This window comes from Miniopterus schreibersii, assembly GCF_964146895.1.
Source record: "Miniopterus schreibersii genome assembly, chromosome: 3".
In the NCBI taxonomy this organism is placed as follows: domain Eukaryota; kingdom Metazoa; phylum Chordata; class Mammalia; order Chiroptera; family Miniopteridae; genus Miniopterus; species Miniopterus schreibersii.
This window is the reverse complement of record NC_138103.1, coordinates 6,599,793-6,620,409: the sequence shown is the minus strand read 5'-3', so window position 1 is coordinate 6,620,409 and position 20,617 is coordinate 6,599,793. Positions and strand designations below refer to the sequence as shown.

The 20,617-nt window shown below is 51.6% G+C and overlaps 2 protein-coding genes across 4 annotated transcripts; one reads left to right on the top strand and one right to left on the bottom strand.

The window, feature by feature from the left end:
• Positions 1 to 272: 272 nt before the first annotated feature.
• On the top strand, positions 273 to 4,262 carry LOC308554795 (cardiotrophin-1-like; the record flags this gene model as incomplete). Of its 3 annotated transcripts, none has more annotated exons than XM_081132326.1 (3): positions 273 to 349; positions 1,529 to 1,647; positions 3,280 to 4,262. In XM_081132326.1, the coding sequence occupies 3 exons, from the start codon at positions 325 to 327 to the stop codon at positions 3,748 to 3,750; spliced, it is 615 nt and encodes a 204-aa protein (XP_080988452.1). In that variant the 3' UTR covers positions 3,751 to 4,262. The 3 variants fall into 3 exon arrangements, with proteins under 3 accessions (XP_080988452.1, XP_080988453.1, XP_080988454.1); XM_081132327.1 differs by having other exon boundaries at positions 309 to 349; positions 1,532 to 1,647; XM_081132328.1 differs by lacking the exon at positions 273 to 349 and adding an exon at positions 1,093 to 1,120.
• Positions 4,263 to 4,740: 478 nt separating this feature from the next.
• Positions 4,741 to 7,201, bottom strand: LOC308554468 (cardiotrophin-2-like; the record flags this gene model as incomplete). The annotated part of the gene is made up of 2 exons (XM_081131706.1): positions 4,741 to 5,556; positions 7,055 to 7,201. Coding segments are annotated over 2 exons (960 nt in total), but the record flags the coding sequence as incomplete, so codon positions are not given.
• Between the last annotated feature and the right edge of the window lie 13,416 nt (positions 7,202 to 20,617).

The window sequence follows — 20,617 nt, the reverse complement described above, 5'->3', positions numbered from 1 at the left end:
CAAGCGTTGCCCCAGAGCGGAGCCTTCTCCTTCTGGCGTGATGCAGGACTACCTCCCAGGCCTAGGCGCCCCAGCATCGAGGTCCCAAATCCACCATGCAGACAACCTGCCAACCTCCTCAGGCCCCTTCCTAGACTAGGGCGGGCAGGCAGTGAACTGAGCTCAGGGACAAGGAATCTTGCCTGGGGCGGGAGAGGGGGGGGAATTGTTTGGGGTTCGAGCCCTGATTGGCTGCGTCCGGACCCGCCCCTACCCCTTTCCCCCTTCTCCTCCCCCCCCTTGGAAGGGGGGCGTGGAGGCAACCGGGATCAGCCCGGGGCCAGCATGAGCCGGAGGGAGGGAAGTCTGGGTAAGGGGCTAAAGGGTGGATGCCGAGTGCCCAGCGGGAGCAGTGGTCTGAAGGGCTGGAAGCTGGGGTCTGGGTCCCTGCTACCTTCGGGTCGGGGAAGGGAGCGGCCCGAGTGGGGCAGAGCAGGGCCTGGGTGTCAGGTAACAGGCGGTGATCTCTGGGTGAGCTGTGGGAAGGTAATAGCGCCAGAGTTCAGAGGAGGCCTGGGGCTGTACCTTCAGGGACGCGGGTTTAGAGGTTAGATAACCGGTTAGAGTACACACTGGGGGAAGACTGGGGTCGTGGCTCGGGCTGTTCGCCTGGATCCTCTTTGAATGTTGGCGAAGCAGCAGAGCTGGGGGCCAGAGGGAGGGATAGGGTTAGAGGAGAAAGTCTTCGGGCCACAGGAGATGTGAATGACAACAGGAGACGAAAGTCAGGACTGATACGGATAGGGATAGGCGGTGGGAAACTCAGGCGGGGGTGGTGGTTGTGGTGGTGGTGGAGTGGCGCGGGAGTTGAGAAGCCAGGACATTTCCCAGCGTTCCTTGGGCGCGGGCGCGGGGTATCTCGGGAAATGTAGTCCTCGCGGGGCATCACCTTTCCGCTTGTGCTAAGACTGGTCGCGGATTCATTGATGCTGCCAGGTGCCCAGCCCAGCTGCTTGCGCCAAACATCTATCAGGGAGGAAGTGGGATTTCAGTCTCCCAATCTGTAAAATGGGCTGAAAGGCGCATTCCGATTTGAAGTTCTGTGCTTCGGTGATGTTGAATTCCACCAACAATCACAGAGGTACAGATATGTGAGCCCAATCCTCAAAGATCTCCCAGGCTGAGGCCAGTTCACACAGATAAAAGAGCCATTAAAAGAACTACCTTAGAAGCATGAACAAATGGCCTCAAGAAGAAGGAAGAAGTTAATTTAAGGGAGGGGGTGAATCCAAGGCTGCACTGAGGAGGTGGTATTTGAATTTGGCTTTAATAGTATTTTGAGGACAGCTAACACGTTTCAGGCAGAACAAACGTTTTGCAAATGTCTGGTATCTCATTTTCCCTCAGTTGGAATGGGACAGAGCCTGCATGGCTTAAAAGTTGGAGAATTCAGAGCTGAGCTTCTGGGTTCAGGAAGAAAGAGCCAACCTGAACAAAGTCAGGAGTAGGGGTTTGGGAAGCCCTCATTCCTCCCCCCTTTTCCCACCAGAAGACCCCCAGGCTGACTCCTCAATCTCACCCCTTCCCCTCTTGGAGGCCAAGATCCATCAGACACACAGCCTTGCCCGCCTCCTCACCAAATATGCTGAGCAGCTGCTCCAGGAATATGTGAGTGGGGATGGGTGTGGGGGTGCCAGGGGGCCTGGGGATCAGGGAAGTACAGATCAGAGGGTTACTTGACCACCCGTTTTCTCAACCTCATTTCCCACCTGCAGAAATTGGGGCTCCAAGAGGGATAACTTGCCCCTGGCCACACAGCAGATTGGAAGAGGATCATCTCTGTTCCCCAAATGCCCCTTCATCCACTCAGCTTGGAGGCTCCCTCCTTGGTGCTTTAAGACAGAGGCAACATGAGAGTGTAGAGAACTCTGGTCGGAGTCAGGAAACCTAGGGTCCAGGCTCTGTATGGTTTTGTCACCTCACCTCCATGGGCCTTGGAAAAGGAGGCAGTTGAACAAGATGACACGTGAACTCTTCTACCTGTGCTATGCAGAGAGGCCAAGAAGGGGTTTCAATCTGGGGCAAAAATTCCATCCCAAGAAAGGACTTTTACAAAGGAGGGAGATCTTCCAACATCTTTGGTTGGGTAGAGGGCCCTGACCAAGGAAAGAAGGCATTTCTCCAAATTACTCTGGTGTAGTGGAGGAAGGGTATGGCTTTGATCAGACAAACTGTGGGCCTGCCTTTTTGCTGTGACCTTTAGCAGGAATGATAACATTAAAATAATGATGTAAGAATTATGACAGCAGGTAGTGGGATAATAGAACTAGCTTTGTAGTCCTGCCAACTTTGGTTCAAATTCCAGCTCTGCCCCTTCCTAGATGGATGACCTAGGTCAAGTCACTGTACCTCTTCAGCCCCAATGTCATCATTTACAAAATCATCATCATTATCATCACACCCACTATTGGGTAGATTAGGAATAGTGTGTTTAAAACCGAAAGCGCAATACCTGAACCAGAGGCAAGATGTTAGCAAAGGATAAACGGTATTGTTATAGCAGTTTTCCAAATTACACAAATCACCTTTAGCTTTCAATTGTTCGTTCATAGGACAGTTATTCTGGAGCCCCTGCCGTGTGCCAGGGTGGTGCAGAGGTGGGGGAGGGTGCAGGGAGAGAGTAAAACAGGCTAGTTCCTGCATTGTCTCATATGATTCTCTGGAGATTCCTGGTAGGAAGAGAGAGCAGGGAGCTGTACCCCTCATTCTACAGATGAGAAGACTGAGGCTCAGAGAAGGGAAATGTTTTTGTAAGAAACTGAACAGTTAGTAAATGGAGACAGGATTTGCAACCCTGGCGTGTAAGATAGCATTTAGTAAAAGAGCTAACATTCACTGTGCTTTTCCCGTGGGCCAGGACTTGCCTTAAGCTATTTATTTTTATCTTTTATTAAATTTATTGGGGTGACATTGATCATATAGGTTTCTGGTGTGGGTTGGTTTCTACGTTACAAGATTTGCATATTGCACCTCGTGCCCACCACCCAAAATCAAATCTTCTCCTGTCACCATATATTAGGACCTTAAGCTTTTTAACATGCTCATAACTGCTTTATGAAGTTGACAGTGTTACCAGTTTAGAGAAGAGGGAAGAAAGGCACTGGTTTAAAGCCCGCTTTGTGTTCCGTATTATCACAAACACGGCAGCCCGGTTAGGAGGGACTGTCCTTCGCGAGGCGGGGGAGACGCGGCCCGGGAGGGGAGGAGCCCCGGAGGCCGCTGACCGCCGTGTTTCCGCAGGTGCAGCACCAGGGAGACCCCTTCGGGCTGCCCGGCTTCTCGCCTCCGCGGCTGCCGGTGGCGGGCTTGAGCGCCCCGGCGCCGGGCCACGCGGGCCTGCCCGCGCCCGAGCGGCTGCGGCTGGACGCGGGGGCGCTGGCCGCGCTGCCGCCGCTGCTGGACGCGGTGCGCCGCCTGCAGGCCGAGCTGAACCCGCGCGCGCCGCGCCTGCTGCGGCGCCTGGAGGACGCGGCGCGCCAGGCCCGCGCGCTCGGCGCCGCCGTGGACGCCGTTCTGGCCGCGCTGGGCGCCGAGCCCCGCGGGCCCCGGCCCGAGCCCGCCGCCGCCGCCGCAGCCGCCGCCGCCACCGCCGCCGCCGCCGGCGTCTTCCCCGCCAAGGTGCTGGGGCTCCGCGTGTGCGGCCTCTACCGCGAGTGGGTGAGCTGCACCGAAGCCGACCTGGGCCAGCTGGGGCCCGGGGGCCCGGCCTGAGCGCGCGCCCGCCGCTGCCGCCCCTCCCCGCGAGCCGCCTTCCTCCTCCGTCCCTCGGCTCTGCCTCTGTCGTGTCCGCCTGCGCTCCTCGCCCTCTCTTTTTCTCCAGGGACCTTCTTGTCTCAGTCTGTGACTTCCCATGTCCATCACTCTCGCTTTCTCCCTCTTTTCTCCAGCCCTTGGGTCTGCCTCTCTTGGTCCCCCCTGTACCCAGCTCCGGGGACCACTTTGTCATTTTCCTCTCTCATCTCCTCTTGGCCCCATGCCACTCTGTTTCCCTCTGTCCCTCTCCGCAGAGTGATTCCACCTGCTGCCCTCTCCGGTCCCCATCCCACCCCTGCCCCCTTTCCTTTATGCTCCCCCCTTTCCTTTATGTCCCCCCCCTTTCCTTTATGTCCCCCCCTTTCCTTTATGTCCCCCCCCTTTCCTTTGATGTCCCCCCTCACTGCCCTCCGCCCTTTCCTTCCACCTCCTCTTCCTCCCAAGCCAGGTCTGTGAAGTGAAACAATCGACACCTTAAAAGAGCTTCATTTCTGAGAATAAATTAAATTTTTTAAAATAAAATGTAAAAAAAACCCAAAACACTAAAGTTACCAGTATATACAGTTGTTGAAAATGGGGAGACACCTTTGAGGAGAATAGGATCCTTGGGGTATAGCCTGGTCCCCCAGACATACTCAAAAGCCACAGTACCCTAGGAGGTTCCCCAGAGCCCGGGTCAGGGGCGCCACCTGTCAGCCCAGAGCAGGGAACAGACGGGACCTGACTCCTTAGTTTAAGAATTGAACTTCCATTGATCGGGAAGTGAAGCCCCTTAAGATGGGAAGCCGCAGCTGGCCACAGTCAGAAAAGTCGACTAGGGGAGGAAATGAACGCCGGCAAAGAGAAGAGAGGCCTGTGGGCAGCGCAAAGCCCACATCTTCACACAGGAAGTGGGGCAAGGACACGAAGGCAGCCCCTGGGCCTTCCCAGAGTCACAGGAGGGGGGAGTTCTCAGGGAGAGCCCAGGAAGGAGACCATCTGTCCTTCCCAGTAGAGTGGGAACTGAGGCCTCTTCAGAGAGGTATTTCTCTGCAGCCAGGAGGTGGGCAGCCAGGACCACTGGACTGGTGACTCCTGAAACATCTCCTTGGAGTCCCACCCAGAGCTGGAAGGGAGGCCCAGGCCCCAGGCAGGAAGGCCCAGGCAACGGGACTTGAGATCTGGTTCCCAGGAAACAGTCCCAGTACAGGGCACACAATCCCTGTCTGCTGGACAAGATGTGCCTCCTGTCCAGCCAAGAAGCAAGGCAGGAAGAGTCCGCTGTGACAGAAGTGGTGCAGCCTCTGACAGGAAGTCCTGCCTCCTCTGCCCAGGGTGTTTGGCCTTGAGCAGAGCCAAGTCCCTCACAGCTCGGTCTGTCCACTGGCCATGTTCCCGGGTCACTACATAGCCTCGACATCTTCTCTCGAAGGCTGAGGCCCCAGAGGTGACAAGCCCGAGAGTGTCCTCTTCAGAGGGGATGGGCAGGCCCAGGGCAGTCATGATGGCAGCCACGTTGCCCAGCAGGCCTTGGGCCCTGAGTCTCGCAGCCCTGAGCTGAGCCAGCAGGACAGGACTGCCAGGGTTCGGGTAGCTCTGGTCGTCCCCCACGAGCTGGAGGTGCTGGGTCAAGGCCAGGAAGGCCCCTTGGGCATGGCCCAGCCGCTCCCCATCATCCAAGGCATGCCAGGTCTTGAAGGAGATGGCAGCAGGCGGCAGGCTGCTGAGCTGGAGCTCATGGGCTGAGAAGCCAGGGTCACTAGAAGGGCTGCCCTGGTACTGGAGCTGCATGAGGGACAGAGACAGAAGTGCGGGGACCAAAGGGGTACCCGAGGCTCCGTGTGATTTCACATCTGCCTTCTGTGAGACCAGCATCTTCCCAGGGGGAGTTGCCATCCACTACCCCTCAGAGAGTCGGTGGGAGGTCCTAGCACAGGGCCTGGGCTCTACTGAGTTCCAGTTTAGCTCCCTCCATGTGCAAGTTGTGTAACTTTGAATCACGGCTTCAATAATCCCCATGTGTCAGTATTATTGTGAGATGATAAAGCCCCTAGGACAGCACCTGGCATACAATAAGAGCATGATAAGCCACCGTTAATAAATATTTATATTAATATCATGAACACAGGTTATGTTAATTATTTATTATAATATTTTCGATCCAAATATGTCATTGACAATGTAGTTACAGTACGTATATTTCTTTTTTATTTACAGCACTTAGTTGTTTATGTTTGTTAATTTTATTATAAAAATTGATAAATAATTGTTAATATTATTAAGTTTAGTTGAGTGCCTTCTCCATTAAAGTTCTTGCCTCCACAAACCTAAATCCACAGAATCTCAGTGCTCACTGATAAATCCCCTCATTGATACATCACCTAGCCCTACATCCCCATTTTACAGGTGGAGAAACAGGCTCAGGGTGCCCAAAGCTACCCAGGGAATGGTGGCAGCTATGGGACTAGGAACTAGATTTAGTAACTTCACATGGGCCTGGAACATAGGACAGTGGAAGAGTCACAAACTCCTGAGGTCCCCGGGCCAGGCAGATCATGACCTTGGGGAAGAAAGCAAAACTAAGATGGGCAGGGGTGGGGGAGCAGGCGCTTTGGCCAATAGGATTCCTGTGCCCGGTTTAGACAGGCATTTATTTTCGAAATTGAACAAGCACTGCGTGGCCCAACCAGAAAACAGGCCTGGCCAACAGGCTGCCTGTTTGAACTTCTAGATAGTTGGGGGATGGGGGAGTTGGCATCAAATGTCATAGACCTGGTTTAAGATCCTGGCACTTTCAGTTACTAGCTGTGTGACCTCCAGCAAACTATTCACCCTCTCTCAGACTCAGTTTTCATATCTGTAAAGTGGGTTATAACTCCATGTCTCAGAACTTTCGGGGGGGTCAATAAGATGATGGGAGAGAGTGCCCAGCATGGCATAAAGATCAAATAAACAACACAGCCAGGTGCCTGTGGAAATGATCAGGACCCGGCAAAGCCCCTCCCTCTGCGTGCTCCCTTTGAATCTTGAAACAGTCCCAAGAGGTCAGCAAAGGCAGGATCACCAACCCATTTTGCAGATGAGGAAGCTGAGACTGAGAGAGAAAGAATGGGTCACCAGCCATCAGTGACAGTGTTCGTGTGGGCGTGTCTCTAGTTGACAGCCCCTGTAGCCTCAGGCCCATAGAGGAACCTTCCCCTGGCCTTGCTCTGTTTCCCCTACCCAGAGCTGGGCCAGGAAGGCAGAGTCCCCTCCCCTCATTCCCTCGCATGCCTGGTGTCACATAAGTCTGCAGGAGCACTGACGTATTCTTCTGCATGTAGAGGGCAAGGCTATAGGCTTGGCTGATGGACTCAGCTGGCGAGATGGGGGCCCCCAGACCAAGGGATGGTAGCAACAACGCCAGCAGGCAGAGGGGGGCTGGCAGAAGACATCAGAGGTCAGTACCAGTCCCCAACCCCAACTACTGATTCATTTAGTCCTCATGACAGTTCAAATGGAAATAGCCCTTGTGGCCTACAACAGTCTTATGTATCCAGGTCAGGGCAGAGTCACCCTGAACATTCCAGCCCAGAACATTCCCTTGAACTCCAGACCCATGTATTCAACTTGCTGCTTGACATTTTCCCTTAGATATTAATAAGCATCTCAAACTCGAAATATCCACTGCTCAGCTCTAGATTCCCCCTCCCCTGGTCTTCCCCCATCTCTGGTAAGAGCATTTCTGTTCTTCCAGTTGCTCTGGTCAAAGCCAGGGGGTCCTCTTTGAGGCTTCCTTCCTCTCTATGCTCAGCCCCACAGGAAATCCTGTTTTTTCTGTCCTTAAAAGGTAGCGAGCACAGGTCTGTGCTTCTTGAACCTAGTGCGCTCATGACAGGGCTATATTCACTTTGTGAAAATTCATTGAGCTGTACACTTATGACTTGTGCACTTTTCTGTATATTTGTCCTTTGCAATAAAAAGTTTTAAAAGATGTATCCAGAATCTAACCACTTCTCCCCTCCTTTGGCTGTTACCACCTGAATCCCAGCCACCAGCCCCTCTCACTGACCATTACAGTGGCCTCCCCACTGGTCTCTGCTCCCACTTTTGCCTCCCCCATCCCCCATGCAACCCCTCAAGTCCAACTAGATCCCTCCTCTGCCTGAACCCTCTTGTGGCTCCCACCTCACACGGAGTAAAGGCCAAGTCCTCGGTGTGGCCGAGAAGACCTGCCCTCTGCACCAGCCTCCTTTCTGTTCTGCAGCCTTTTTCCTCAGGCCTGCCAGGACCACCCAGAACCTTCCCGAGGCTGGCTCCTCCTTGTCCTGTGGGCCTCAACTCATATATCAAAAGCCTCTCCCTCTCCTGGAGTTATAGTCTTTACAGACTCCTGCTATTTTCAATTACCTCATTTATTTCTTTGTCTGCGTGCTTGTTGTCTCTTCCTCTAGAATGTTGGCTCCAGGAAAGAGGAAACCGCACCTGGTTCATTCACTGCTGGTTCCCCAGCACCTAGCACAGGGCTTAATATTTGCTGGGTGAATGAAGGCTGCCACGAACATCTTTGTCCCAGCCTCTGTGGGCACTGTTGAAAGTGTGACTATCTGGACTGAAGGGTGTGCTCATTTTATTTATTTATTTTTTAAATTAAAAAAAAATGTTTTTATTGATCTCAGAGAGAGGAAGGGAGAGGGAGAGAGAGAGAAATATCAGTGATGAGAGAGTCATTGATCGGCTGCCTCCTGCACGCCCTCTTCTGGGGATCAAGCCCGCAGCCTGGGCCTGTGCCCTGACCGGGAACCAAACTGTCACCTCCTGGTTCATAGGTCGATGCTCAATCGCTGAGCCACACCGGCTGGACGGAGGGCATGCTCATTTTAAATTTGAGTAAACGCCGCCAAATTGTCCTCTCAAAGGTCAGGCCCAGTTTATGTTCCCACCAACGGTGTGAGGCTCAGAGGCGGGAGAGTTACCGAAGGTTGCCAGCTGAAAGCAATGGATGTGAGAGGCAAACCAGGATGGCCTCCTTCACTCTCCTTTCTGCTTTCCTGAGTTCCTAGTGGTTCAGAACTGAAGGGAAGGCTGAAAGTGAAGGCCCTTTCATTCTTTCATTCATTCATTCATTCATTCAACAAACTTGGATCATTGCACTCATCTTCTATCACACTGGCATTCTGTTTACTTATTTATTAAATGTATTGTCTGTGTGCAGAAAGAAATCTCCATGAGACCATAGATTTTTGTCTGTTCCTTGCTTGATCCTCAGGTGCTTAGAGTATTACCTAGCACAAAATAGTCACTCAATAACTATTTCTTGAATGAATGAATGAATGAATGAATGAAGCCTTCCACGTGTAAGGATTTGGTGGTTCTCAGTAGATGGAGACAGTCAGGCACAGCTGAGCCAGAGCGCCTGGGGCACTGTCCCCTCCCCTCTTGGTATCTTGACCTGGGCCCCATCCCCCTCACTCACCCAGAGAACAGTTCATGCTCTCTCCTTGGCTCCTTCCTCTCTGCAGTCTCTGGGTTGTCCTGGTGTACTTGTCCTCCTGTCCCTCAGATGGCTTTATACCTGGGGCTGAGGCCTGGGGCCGCCCAAGAGGGAAGGAGGGAATCATAGGGGAGGGGGGGAGGTACAGAAACTCCAGAGACTCCAGAGGCAGGGAACAGGCTGGGAAGGGCACACTGAGATGACATCCTATTCTCTATAGCCCCCAAACTCTACCTTAAACCCTCGTTGCTGGGAGGGAGGGGCCAAGGGCAGGGAGGGATTATAGGGGACAAAGGGGCCAGCCAGTTCCCTGCAGCTCTGCACGTCCTGGGATCCAGTTTCCCATGAGGAGTGGCCCCTGCTCCACCCCACAGGGACCCAGGCATTGGGCCCTGGCTCCCGAGGAGTTTGGAAAAGGAACAGGAGGGGTGGCCTGTGAGCAAAATCGCCCACACCCAGGTGCACTCCTAGACATAGGAGCGAACCCACGTCTACACACACGTTGGCACGTGGGCACACACCAGACGTGTGCACACGCTTTCATCTGTTCATTCATTCAAGTATGTATTGACACCTACTGCCTGCTGGTCCCTGTTCGAGGTGCTGGGATAGAGCAGAGAACAAGTCAGACAAAAACCCTTGCCCTCGTGGAGCTGATACTTCATGCCTACACACATGCGTATCACATACAGCCAGCCAGGCCTGCACACATTCCACAGAGAGAGCCTATGTACAGATGAGTCCACACGTGTCCACACAGGCGCACAGATATGTGAATGCAGAGCCACGCTGGAGGCCTTGCCAGAGGTGCATTCATAGAGCAGACACAAACATACATGGGTATATACATACCATGGCCACATGTGTGCACACAGACACACATGTAGCTGGGGGTCAGGGAGCGGGCCTAGCCACATCTCAGGACCTAGCCACATCTCGGTCTTTGTTATCCTGGCAGCTCTTGGGCCAGTGCTGCCCTCTGCCCAGGCACAGCACACAGACACAGGCAGGCATCTGGGGCCCTCCCCGCTCCAAGCCTTGTAGCAGAGGCGTGGTGAGGAGACAGGTGCCGGTTCTCATCCCTCTCCAGAGCTTTCCCAGTCTCTTCATCAGGGGTTATTGTTCATTTCTCAGCCTCTCCCCACCTGCTGAGTCAGAGGGTCAGTCAGACCCCTACCCTGCTTCCATCCAGTTGGAGGCTGGAATTACTGCTCTCCCCTCCCCCAGTGTTCGGGGCTGGAGTGGAGAGAGAAGGCCCATACCCTTCCTGCTTAGGCAGGAGGTACATCCATTCATTCAGCCATGTATACATGCCCTCAGCGAATATCGATGGAGCCCCTACTGAGTGCTGGCACTGGGGTGAATAATTAGACAGGCCAGGCCCCTTCCTAACCGGGCACACAGTTCAGTGAGGGAGACCAGCAACAAGCATATGAACTGATTAAAAAAAATTCCTAAAGCAGTAAGGTGCTGAAGAGAAGCCAAAATAGGTTGATGTGATTAGCTGGAGGTCAAGGAGACTTAGATAAGGAGCCTGAGGTCCAGAGAGGAGTGGTTACTTACCCGGAGTCACACAGCAAGGCCAGGACAGATCCTAGACTCCTGCTCCCCAACTTGGGACTGGATCTGGCGTGTCCCTGACCTGAACCGTGAGCTGAAAGCAGAAAGAGGCTGAGGGAAAGATGGGTTCTGAGGTGAGGGATCTTAAATTGAGTCTCTAAAGTGGGGGGCTGCCAGACAGGACCTGTACTGGGCAGGTGGTGATGTCAGGGGATTAGAATAGGCCCATTGACTGGGCGCACTGAGGCGTAGGCCAGGCCAGGTAGTGGACGAGGGGGACAGGAGGGCAGAGGGGAGGAGGGAAGAGGAAGCAGATACCCGATCGGGTGCTATTCACAGGCGGACAGACTCACGCCCACCCGGCCACACCCTCTCCTGCTTCTCGCAGGGGCTTCACTTTCTCTCTCTGGATCCCAGGTGCCCCTTCACAGCTGGGGGAATTGGCCCCCATCCCAGGCCCAGCTCCCTTTGTCCAAGGCACCAGGCTTGGCAGAGGTCACTAGCTCTGCCAGCCCACCTGTCTCCAACTCTATTTTGTTCCCACCAAAAGCTGATGCCTGAGGAATCCTAGTAACTTAGGAGTCAGCAGACTTGGGTTCAAATCCTGCCTTTGTTCGGCACTAGCTTTGGCAAGTTACTTAACCTCTCTGAGCCTCCGTTTGCTTCCTCATCTGGAAACCGGGTTAATATCCACCCCCCAGGCTTTCACTGACTCCACCACCAGGTGCCTTCACTCCTGCAAATCTTCATCACCACTTCTCCAGTCAGAGAACAGTGCGTGCAAAGGCCCTGAGGTGGGAGCATGCTCAGCAGGTTTCAGAACACCAGACAGCAGAGACTGATGTTTGGTGAGATATAACAGGATACGGAAGAGCAAGGGTTGCCCTGTCCCCTCCTGCCACCCCCATACCTTTCCTTGACTCCCCAGTGCCCTTAGGAGAAAGTTCCCATTCTGTAGCCTGGCCTTCGAGGCCTTCAACCCCGAGTCCCTGTGCACCCTCGTGCCTACTTCTCGCTTTCCCTCACCTTCTGCCTCAGCTACACAACCTGCTTTTTTTTCTTTTCAATTCTCACCCGAGGATATGCTTTTATGGATTTTAGAGAGAGAGGAAGGGAGAGAGAAACATTGATCGGTTGCCTACTGGAATCAAACCTGCAACCTTTTGGTGCACAGGATCACCCTCCAACCGACGCAGCCACCTGGCCAGGGCTGCCCAACCTGCTTACAGTGCCTGCTCAGCACCAGGCCTTCTCACAGGACTCTCCCTGTGTAAAAAGAGCTCCTGCTCCCCCCTTACCTGACACAGTCCTTCTAAACTTCGGCTTGGGTTTTACCTCCTCGGGGAAGTTTTCCCTCTCTCCTCTGCCTCTCTGGGCTCCCGCAGCCCCCTCTGCCCTCCTTGTCCATCTACTGATCGCCCTGCACTGTAGTTCTCAGTCTCTAGTCTCTCTCCCTCATGTGATAAGAGGCAGAGACTTGTCACCTCCACATCCCCAGCAGCAGACCATGCGCAATGGAGGCGCCTCAGTGAGTGTTGGACGGAGGAAGGAAAGCGGGGCGTAAGGGCCCCAACCGGGCTGTCTAGTCTACTGAGAGGAGCGCCCGGTCTCAGGGACCACCCGTCAGGGCCTCTTCTTGATGGGATGGCGGGCTGAGGGCACAGCGAGCGACCAGGGAAGGGGCACCCAGGGCAGGGATCGTGGGGCGAGGAGCACAGCCCGCTGCATTCTTCTGTTCCACGCAGCTTTGCAGCACTGTTCTGAGGCGGGCAGTGAGAAGGCACCTGCCCTCCTGGGGCACACAGCCCTTTCCATCAGCAGCAAAACTGGCATTCTCCGGGGCGTACGAGGGGCCTGGCACTGTTCTAGGCCGTTTCTGGATAATAACTCAGGTTTCCTTTGCAGAATCCCACAGTGTGGATGGCACTGTTTTCCCACTGTACAGATGAGGAAGTTGAGGCACAGCGAGGTTAAGTGATTACTTCAGTGTCACACAACTAGTAGGGAGAAGTGCTAGGATCTGAATGCGAGTTCCAGAGCTGGGACTCTTTACCTTTATCACCATCTCCAGTCTCTAGGACTTGACGCTTTCTAGTCTGGGAGTCCTTTCCACCGTCCTTATTGCCCTGGGTGCCCCTAAGGTTATCTGACAAGGGGCTGTCACCCCCATTTCACAGATGAGATGCAGAGGAGGGAAAAGAATCATGTTTTTTAGTCTGTATGTTATCAGTCACTTTATATATAGACACGATCTCGTTTAATCCTCGTAACAACCCTGGAAGGTAGGTTTATGGTTTTACCGCCACTTTTACAGCTGAGGCTCAGAGAGGTTCGGTGGCTCGTGAAACATCACACAGAGAATGAATTGTAGAGGCCTGGAACTCAGGGCTGGCTCCGGCGTCCAAGCCGTCCCCTGCCATCCCCAGGCGCAGCTCCTTTGCTGTCCCAGTATCCGCACCACCATCTGTCCCCATGCTGGGGGCACACAGTTGGACACCACGAGGACCAGGTGGGAGACAGCACTGGGCCGGTGTGCTGCCCATTTGTGCTAACCTAGTCGCAGCCGGGCCCTGGCAATCTCCGGAATCCAGCCAAGGGCTGCGGGTGCCCCCTGGGCAGCCTGCCTGGCTGCGGGCCAGAGGAAGGGGCCGGAGGAGCGGCTCTGATGGGGAGCTGGGGGCTTGGCCTTCAGGTTGGGAGAAAGCGGAGGTAGAGCCAGCGGGGCTGTCCTCCGGTCCGCAACCACATACTGGATTCCCACTGTGTCACCTGAACTTCCCGAAGCAGTGACGCGCTAATGTCTAATGAGTTAGGGGGACCCTCCCAGATAGGAGGAAGCCCCCTAAACGGCGCTGAACTAAGCGCTGTGGGGGAGACAACTGGGCGGGCAGGTCAACGGAACAGAACAGAAGGACAGAACCAGACCGTGTGTACTAGGAATTTAGGGTGTGACCAACGGGACATTTAGCATGAGGGAGCAGGCGCCCTGGCCGGTTTGGCCCAGTGATTAGAGCGTCGGCCTGCGGACTGAAGGGTCCCGGGTTCAGTCCCAGCCAAGGACACGAGCCTCAGCTCCTCGTCAGCGTCCCCTGCCCCCCTTCCACTCTCTCTGGAAAGCAATGGAAAAAATTCCCTTGGGTGAGGATTAAAATAATAAAAGACTAATGACTTTATTGTTTTTGTTAAAATGATACTCATTCATTATAAAAATTCAAACAAACCAGAAAAAAAAACAAAAGAAAAAAACCAACGGCTATATTTCACCACCCAGAAGCAGCTGTTGCTGTATTAGGATTTGGTGAACATCAGTCCAGTCATCTCAGAGGTAAATAAATAGAAAAAAACTTATAACAATCAGTTTATACTATATGTCCTATTTTTTAAAATTTTTAAACATCACATTTACCTTTATTTAAGTTTAACAGGAGAAAAAGAAATGGAAGTGAAACTAAGAGAACAGTGGAACTTCAGATAAAGATTTCACTACAAATGACACTATTTCCTATAAAATTCCTCTAAGGTTAAGAAAAAAAAGATTTTGGTGTTTCGTGTTGAAGGGTGTTTGCTAGTTTCTGTTCTGAAAGAGCTGCATTTGGTACCAGATGGCACGATCGCCACTGCTCAAATTGATAATCATTGGACCGGTTTTGAAGAACAATGCAGAAAGGATATTCAAGTGGAATCTGCAGGCGTTTCGAGATTGTTTCTGGTATCACAATTTCCATCGTTCATGAGCTGATGGCCATTTATGAAAGATCCCGGGAGTCAGAGGAAATCACCGCGACCCAACTAGAAGGATTATCGGGGTGTTTCGTTAACAAGGCTCAAGTCGATGCCTCCTTAGTGATGGAGAAACCTACAGACACCACCTCAGAAGGACCTTATGTTAAACCTGGAGAGCTTTGGGCCTTTGGGTCTTTTTAAAGTCTCCTGAGCATTTAAAAAAAAAAAAATCTTTATTGATTTCAGAGAGAGGAAGGGAGAGGGAGATAGATAGAAACATCAATGATGAGAGAGTCATTGATCGGCTGCCTCCTGCATGCCCCTGACTGGGGACCGAGCCCGCAACCCGGGCGTGTGCCCTGACCGGGAATCGAACCGCGATCTCCTGGATCCTGGGTCGGTGCTCAGCAGCTGAGCCACGCCCGCTGGGCCTCCTGAGCATTTTTAAATAGAAATAAATTTTGGTTTTAAAAACTTAAAAAGAAAAAGATTTTTAAAAACATGGAGGATGGATTCATTATTAATCATGTTTTATAAGTAAATATGGCTAGTTGACTTCCTGCCACATTAGCTACTCCCAATTCACTCCCAATATTCCTCTCACTCTCCCCCATATCCAGATTTTTGTCGGTTATATTACTATTTTTAGCTTACTAATAGTTACAGCATTTACATTTATAGTGTATTCTATCTGCAACCTTCATTTCCTTAATTATTTAGATCGATATGTAAATATTTTCAGTGATAACCAACAATTTCTTCCTTTTTTTCCTTTCTTTCCATCACCATTTATCTTCCCTATACCCTCTTCCACCTCCACCCACCCCCTCTCCCCCAAAATCACCACAGTTGTTTGTGTCAATAAATTCTCTCTCTCTCTCTTTTTTGCTTAAATCAACAATTTTTTAATTTTGTCTCATCTAGGATAGCTAGATTTTCATCTTCAAATAGCTATTTAAAGAAAGGCTCGTGCCCTTTCTACCTAGAGGAGTCCATTCTATTTTGTCTGTAGTTCCTACATTCATATAATGAGAAACTTAAAAAATAATTTTAGAAGTTTTACTTATGGTAAAAACATTTATATATATAACTTACCATCTTAAAAAGGGAAACTTTCACAATGTCCAGCGCCTTTGCCTGGCTCCCAAATGAAGGGTACATCTACAAAATGAAATGTGATATTATTCACGTGACAAATTTGAAGAGGTTCAGGGAGGAATTTCTACTGACAACATGGATTGCCAGTAGAAACTGGGCTACTGTTGACATCAGATCCTCCAGGACCACCGGCCAACGGGCCCTATGAATGTTCCGCAGCCACCTGCGGCCGGCCACAGCCATTGCCGAGCATTTCACTTCTGGCGTCTTCCACTAATGAGATCCACACAGCTTTTTGAGAGCCTTGTTTTTTGTGATGGTGATCTCAGGGCTGACCGTCAAGCTCTCACAGTGGCATTTTTCATTCACTTGCCCACCACAGTTCACTTTTTTTTAATCCTCACCTGAGGATATTTTTTCCATTGCTTTTCAGAGAGAGTGGAAGGGAGAGGGAGAGAGAGAGAGAGAAACATTGATATGAGAGAGACACATCGATTGGTTGCCTTCTGCACATGCCCCATCCTGGGCCGGGGATCGAGCCTGCAACCAAGGTACATGCCCTTGGCTGGAATCGAACCCAGGACCCTTCAGTCCATGGGCCGATGCTCTAGTCACTGAGCCAAATGGGCTACGGCACCACAGTTCACTTTATGTGGATATTGCCATATCATGTGACAATAAAAGAGTTCCCTCGGTGTCTTGCAGTGGATGCTTGCCCAGAAAATCCTCTCGTGGTGGGACTAACTTCCCCTGGGACCCACAGGAAGCTGTGCCTGTCATTAGGGCTGCTCACAAATATTCCAGTTCTCCTTCCAGGCGTGTGGAGAGTTCTGTGTTCTGCTCCCTTTGAAGTTAGGTAAGTGCTTGATTAACTAATTACACATTAAATTGATGTTTAATTTATTGAGGACCCACCATACTGTCTTCCACAGTATCTGCAGCACTTTACATTCTCATCAATACCATGTGAGCAGAACTGTCATGTGTCACTTCTGGGAAGAAGCTAAAAAAGCAGTGAGCGTTCCACCAAGTCCTCCTTCCCCATTCATCCGTGATTGGATGGAGATCATAGCAGCTCATATCGAGCTTCTTCCCTCCACCCTACTCCCTGAGTGACTAGAAGGATCAGACCTCCTTCACTGACCAACACAGACCCTTGTTGCTACAAGCCACCCAAAACGTGGGTGTTATTTCTTACTGCAGGAGAACCTAGCCGACCCTGCTGACACAAAAGCTATAAACTTCTACAGAGATCCAGAAGAGATCGAGAAGGAAGAGCAGCCATAGTTAAAAAGGAACCACAGGGCAAGTGGGTGCTCCAGCTCCTGAATTTAATGTGCTCATTCCAAGGCTGCAGATAGATCTGAAAGCAGGCAGGCCCTCCATTCCTTTCAGCAGCTCCTCACCAGAGCCTGAATGGTCCCACCTGTTTCTGAAACTGGTCTGTGCCCCACAGCCCAGGCCCTCACATAGGAAACCACTAGCCAGAGGTCTTAAGCCGTCCTTCCAAAGGTTCTTAGACAAAATGCAAAATTAAGGTTGACAGAAAACGAACATTTTTGTACAAAAGCAAAGGGGCTCATGGATGCTGTATTCCCTGAGTTCACTTATGTCTGAGAAGGTCTGACTATGGTCTTTTTAAAAATTATTTTTTATTTTTCAATTACAGTTGACATACATTATATTAGTTTCAGGTGTATACTCCAGTGATCAGACATTATATAATTTACCGTGATCATCCCGATAACCCTCATACCCATCTGACACCGTACTTAGTTATTAGAATATTCACTGTATTCCCTATGCCGTACTTTACATTCCCAAGACTATTCTGTAACAACCAATTTGTACTTCTGAATCCCTTCACCTTTCCACCCATCCCCCACCCGACTATCATCTTTATATTTTAATGTCAACATGGCTGGATTATAGTATTTTCTTTTCTTTTAAAAATATGTCTTTATTGATTTTGGAGGAGGAAGGGAGAGGGAGAGAGAGAGATAGGAACACCAATGATGAGAGAGTCATTGATCGGCTGCCTCGTGCATGTGCCCAACTAGGGACCGAGCCCGCAGCCCAGGCATGTGCCCTGACCGGGAATTGAACCGCGATCTCCTGGATCCTAGGTCGATGCCCAACCACTGAGCCACACCCAGCCGGGCTATAGTATTTTCAACTCATGTTTTTAGTATATAAATAATATTTGCCTTTCGTAAGAATCTTAAACTGTAGAGTAGGTTATCAAGTGAAAAGTAAAAGTTTTCCTGTATCTTTATATGCAGTCTCACTCTGCCATTCCCCCTACTCGCCCAGCTGTGGACGCAGGCACAGCACCTGGCACTGTGGTAGTCAATACAGTGTAAGAAACGGTCTTGACCCTTGGTGGGCTTATTCTGGTTGCCTCAGTCAATGGAATGGAGTCAACAATGCTTACGTCAGAACTGAAGCGATCTAGGTAGGGACTGTATTGAACTGGTGAGTACATCTTATCCAAAAGGGGCAGCCGCTGCTTAGCTCCAGCTGTTTCTTGTTTGAGGAATGCAGACTCAGTGTTGCTAGATTTCAGGATTTCAAATGAAAGTGAAAATCCATTTTTGCATGAGAAATTTGTTGCTGCTATGCCAAACTAAACACACACATGGGCTGGGTGTGATCAGTTTGTGGATGACTCAGTAGTTATGAAGATGGGCTCTGGGTTTGAATCCTAACTCCACAACTCATCCGTTCTACACTCCAGTTCTCATTTATAAACTGGGATTCTACCTCATGGGATTCTTATGAGGATCAAATGAGATGCTGAAAGCACTTAATATGTGAGGTAGGCTCCTCATAAAACTTACAATCTAGTGGAAGAGTCAATAAGTGAATCTCATCTGGGAATTACAGGAAGGCTTTGTTGGGACAGTGGCATTTAAACAGAGACCTGAAGGATGAATAATTAATCGGGTGGAGAAGTGGAACAGGAGGAGGGGAAGGGCATAACAGGCAGAGGGAACAGTTCCCAAGCTTTCCTGAAGTAACCACGCAAGCCAAAGCTAAAACAGTGAGGACACAGAGGAGACAATCCTTTGGCAGCCAAGGATTTGCTGACTGATAAATGTGAGAGAGGAGCCTCTCAGTTCAGTCCCTGCAAATTTAGGATTTCCCACCATACTGGTCAGCAGTTTACTTCTTGTGACAGAAAAACCAGACCCATCGAGTCTTTCACAGGGCCCTCTAACCCTCTCCTCTAAACACAGAGAGAGCTGGAAGCCTTGGGGTCAAAAGTGAGTAGTTCTCCAGGTAGAGAAGGAAGGCCAGGAAGGCAGGTAAGAAGGCCCAGAGGTGGGGAGCAGTTCCTTTTGCTCTGGCAGCTGAGGTGTTCAGGGGGATGCCTCCGACCCTGGCTGGGGAGGAGGCTGGGCCGTACGCAGCGCCACCACCGCAGATTGAAGCAGGGCCTCAGTCAAGTGGAGAATGGGCGCCCCCTAGGAGCAGCGCTCGGTAGTGGACGCTGGAGGTCCAAGCTGAGGAAGGGCAAAGGGAGGGGAGAGCGCTGCTCAAGTGGGGATAGCCAGCCCGCCAGTTTTCTTCTCGCAGGATCTAACTTCTTCCGGCATAATGGATTCCTGGGATCCCAAAAGATCTGAGCTAAAAAGGACCTCGAACAAATAAGTACCAATACGTGCCCCATGTTAGGCCCTGAGCTGGGCACTTGCCTTAACACTCCTAACTCTGCTTCGAGGTAGGTATCATTGTCCCCATTTTTCAGATGTGAAAACCGAGGTGTGGTGACTTCCCAAGGAGGGGCGGGGATTTTGCATGACCTCAGAACCTTTTCCCGGGAGCCCCCAAGAGTTGAAAGATACTGATTCCCTAAGGTTTGGGGGAGCAAGCGTCAGGTGTGCGGTGTACACGCTTTCCAAGGGACAACAGTGTGATGGTGCTTTCGGCCAGAACCACGCCTCCCTTGTCGCGACAATGCTGATTACTGTTGCCTTCCTTTAGGAGCCGCCCCCAAAATATTAAGTCCTCGCCACATGGGGAGGCGGACATTAGATATTCCTGGAGCGCCCAGACTTCTACTGATTCCCACTAGTGACATAAGTCCTCCCCCTCCACTAGCGAGTGAAGGCGTGGGACTACATTTCCCAGCAGACCATTGAGAAGGGGGCCGCGAGAGAGGACGACTCTAGGTTCCCGACCGCTCGCACTCTGGCGTGTCCACGGTAACGCACATTCCTACAGCCCACATCCTTTTTCTATAGAAGCTGAAAGGACTACGTCCCCCATCAGGCCTTGCCGCCGAGGGAGAGCGATAGGCCGCCATCTTTGCTGTAGTCCTTACCCCCGTTTTTGCAGGAAGTAGCCTTCGGGCGTGGACTACAAATCCCAGGTCGTCGTCGCCCCTTCCCTTAGGCAGACATCTTTGCTGGTAGTCCCCGCCCCTTTTTATTTCCATTGTCTCGACCGAGGATAATAGAGAGGACGCGGGAAGACTGCAATTCCCGTCAGGCTCTGCGCCACCGGGAGGGGGATTTCGCTCTTACAGGCGGGCGAGGTACCCAAGGTGGTAGAATGAGGCGACTGGGAGAGGCTAGGTAGCCTGCCATCTTTGTGGTAGTCTCCTTACCCTCCCGGTTTCGTCATTCTTAAGGTACACTAACGAGCTAGAAAAACTACTATTCCCATCGCACCTCATAAGATCGACTACTAATCAGGTTGAACGCCCCTCTTCAGCCATCTTGTTTGTAGTCCTCGTTCCTTTTCACCTTTCCATTGTTCCTGACGAGTAGAAATGGCAGCGGGAAGGCAGCAGATGGACTGCGACTCCCGTCAGGTACCACACACGCGGAGGGTTGTGGACGAGAGGGCGTGTGAGTGCCTGGGAAGGAGGTCGGGTCGGGGGAGAAGGCCATCTTGTTTGTAGTCATCGTTCCCACTCCTTCTGTATGCTCTGCAACGGGGAGCCTCGGGGCAGTCGGACTATAACTCCCGGCATCCTCGGCTGTG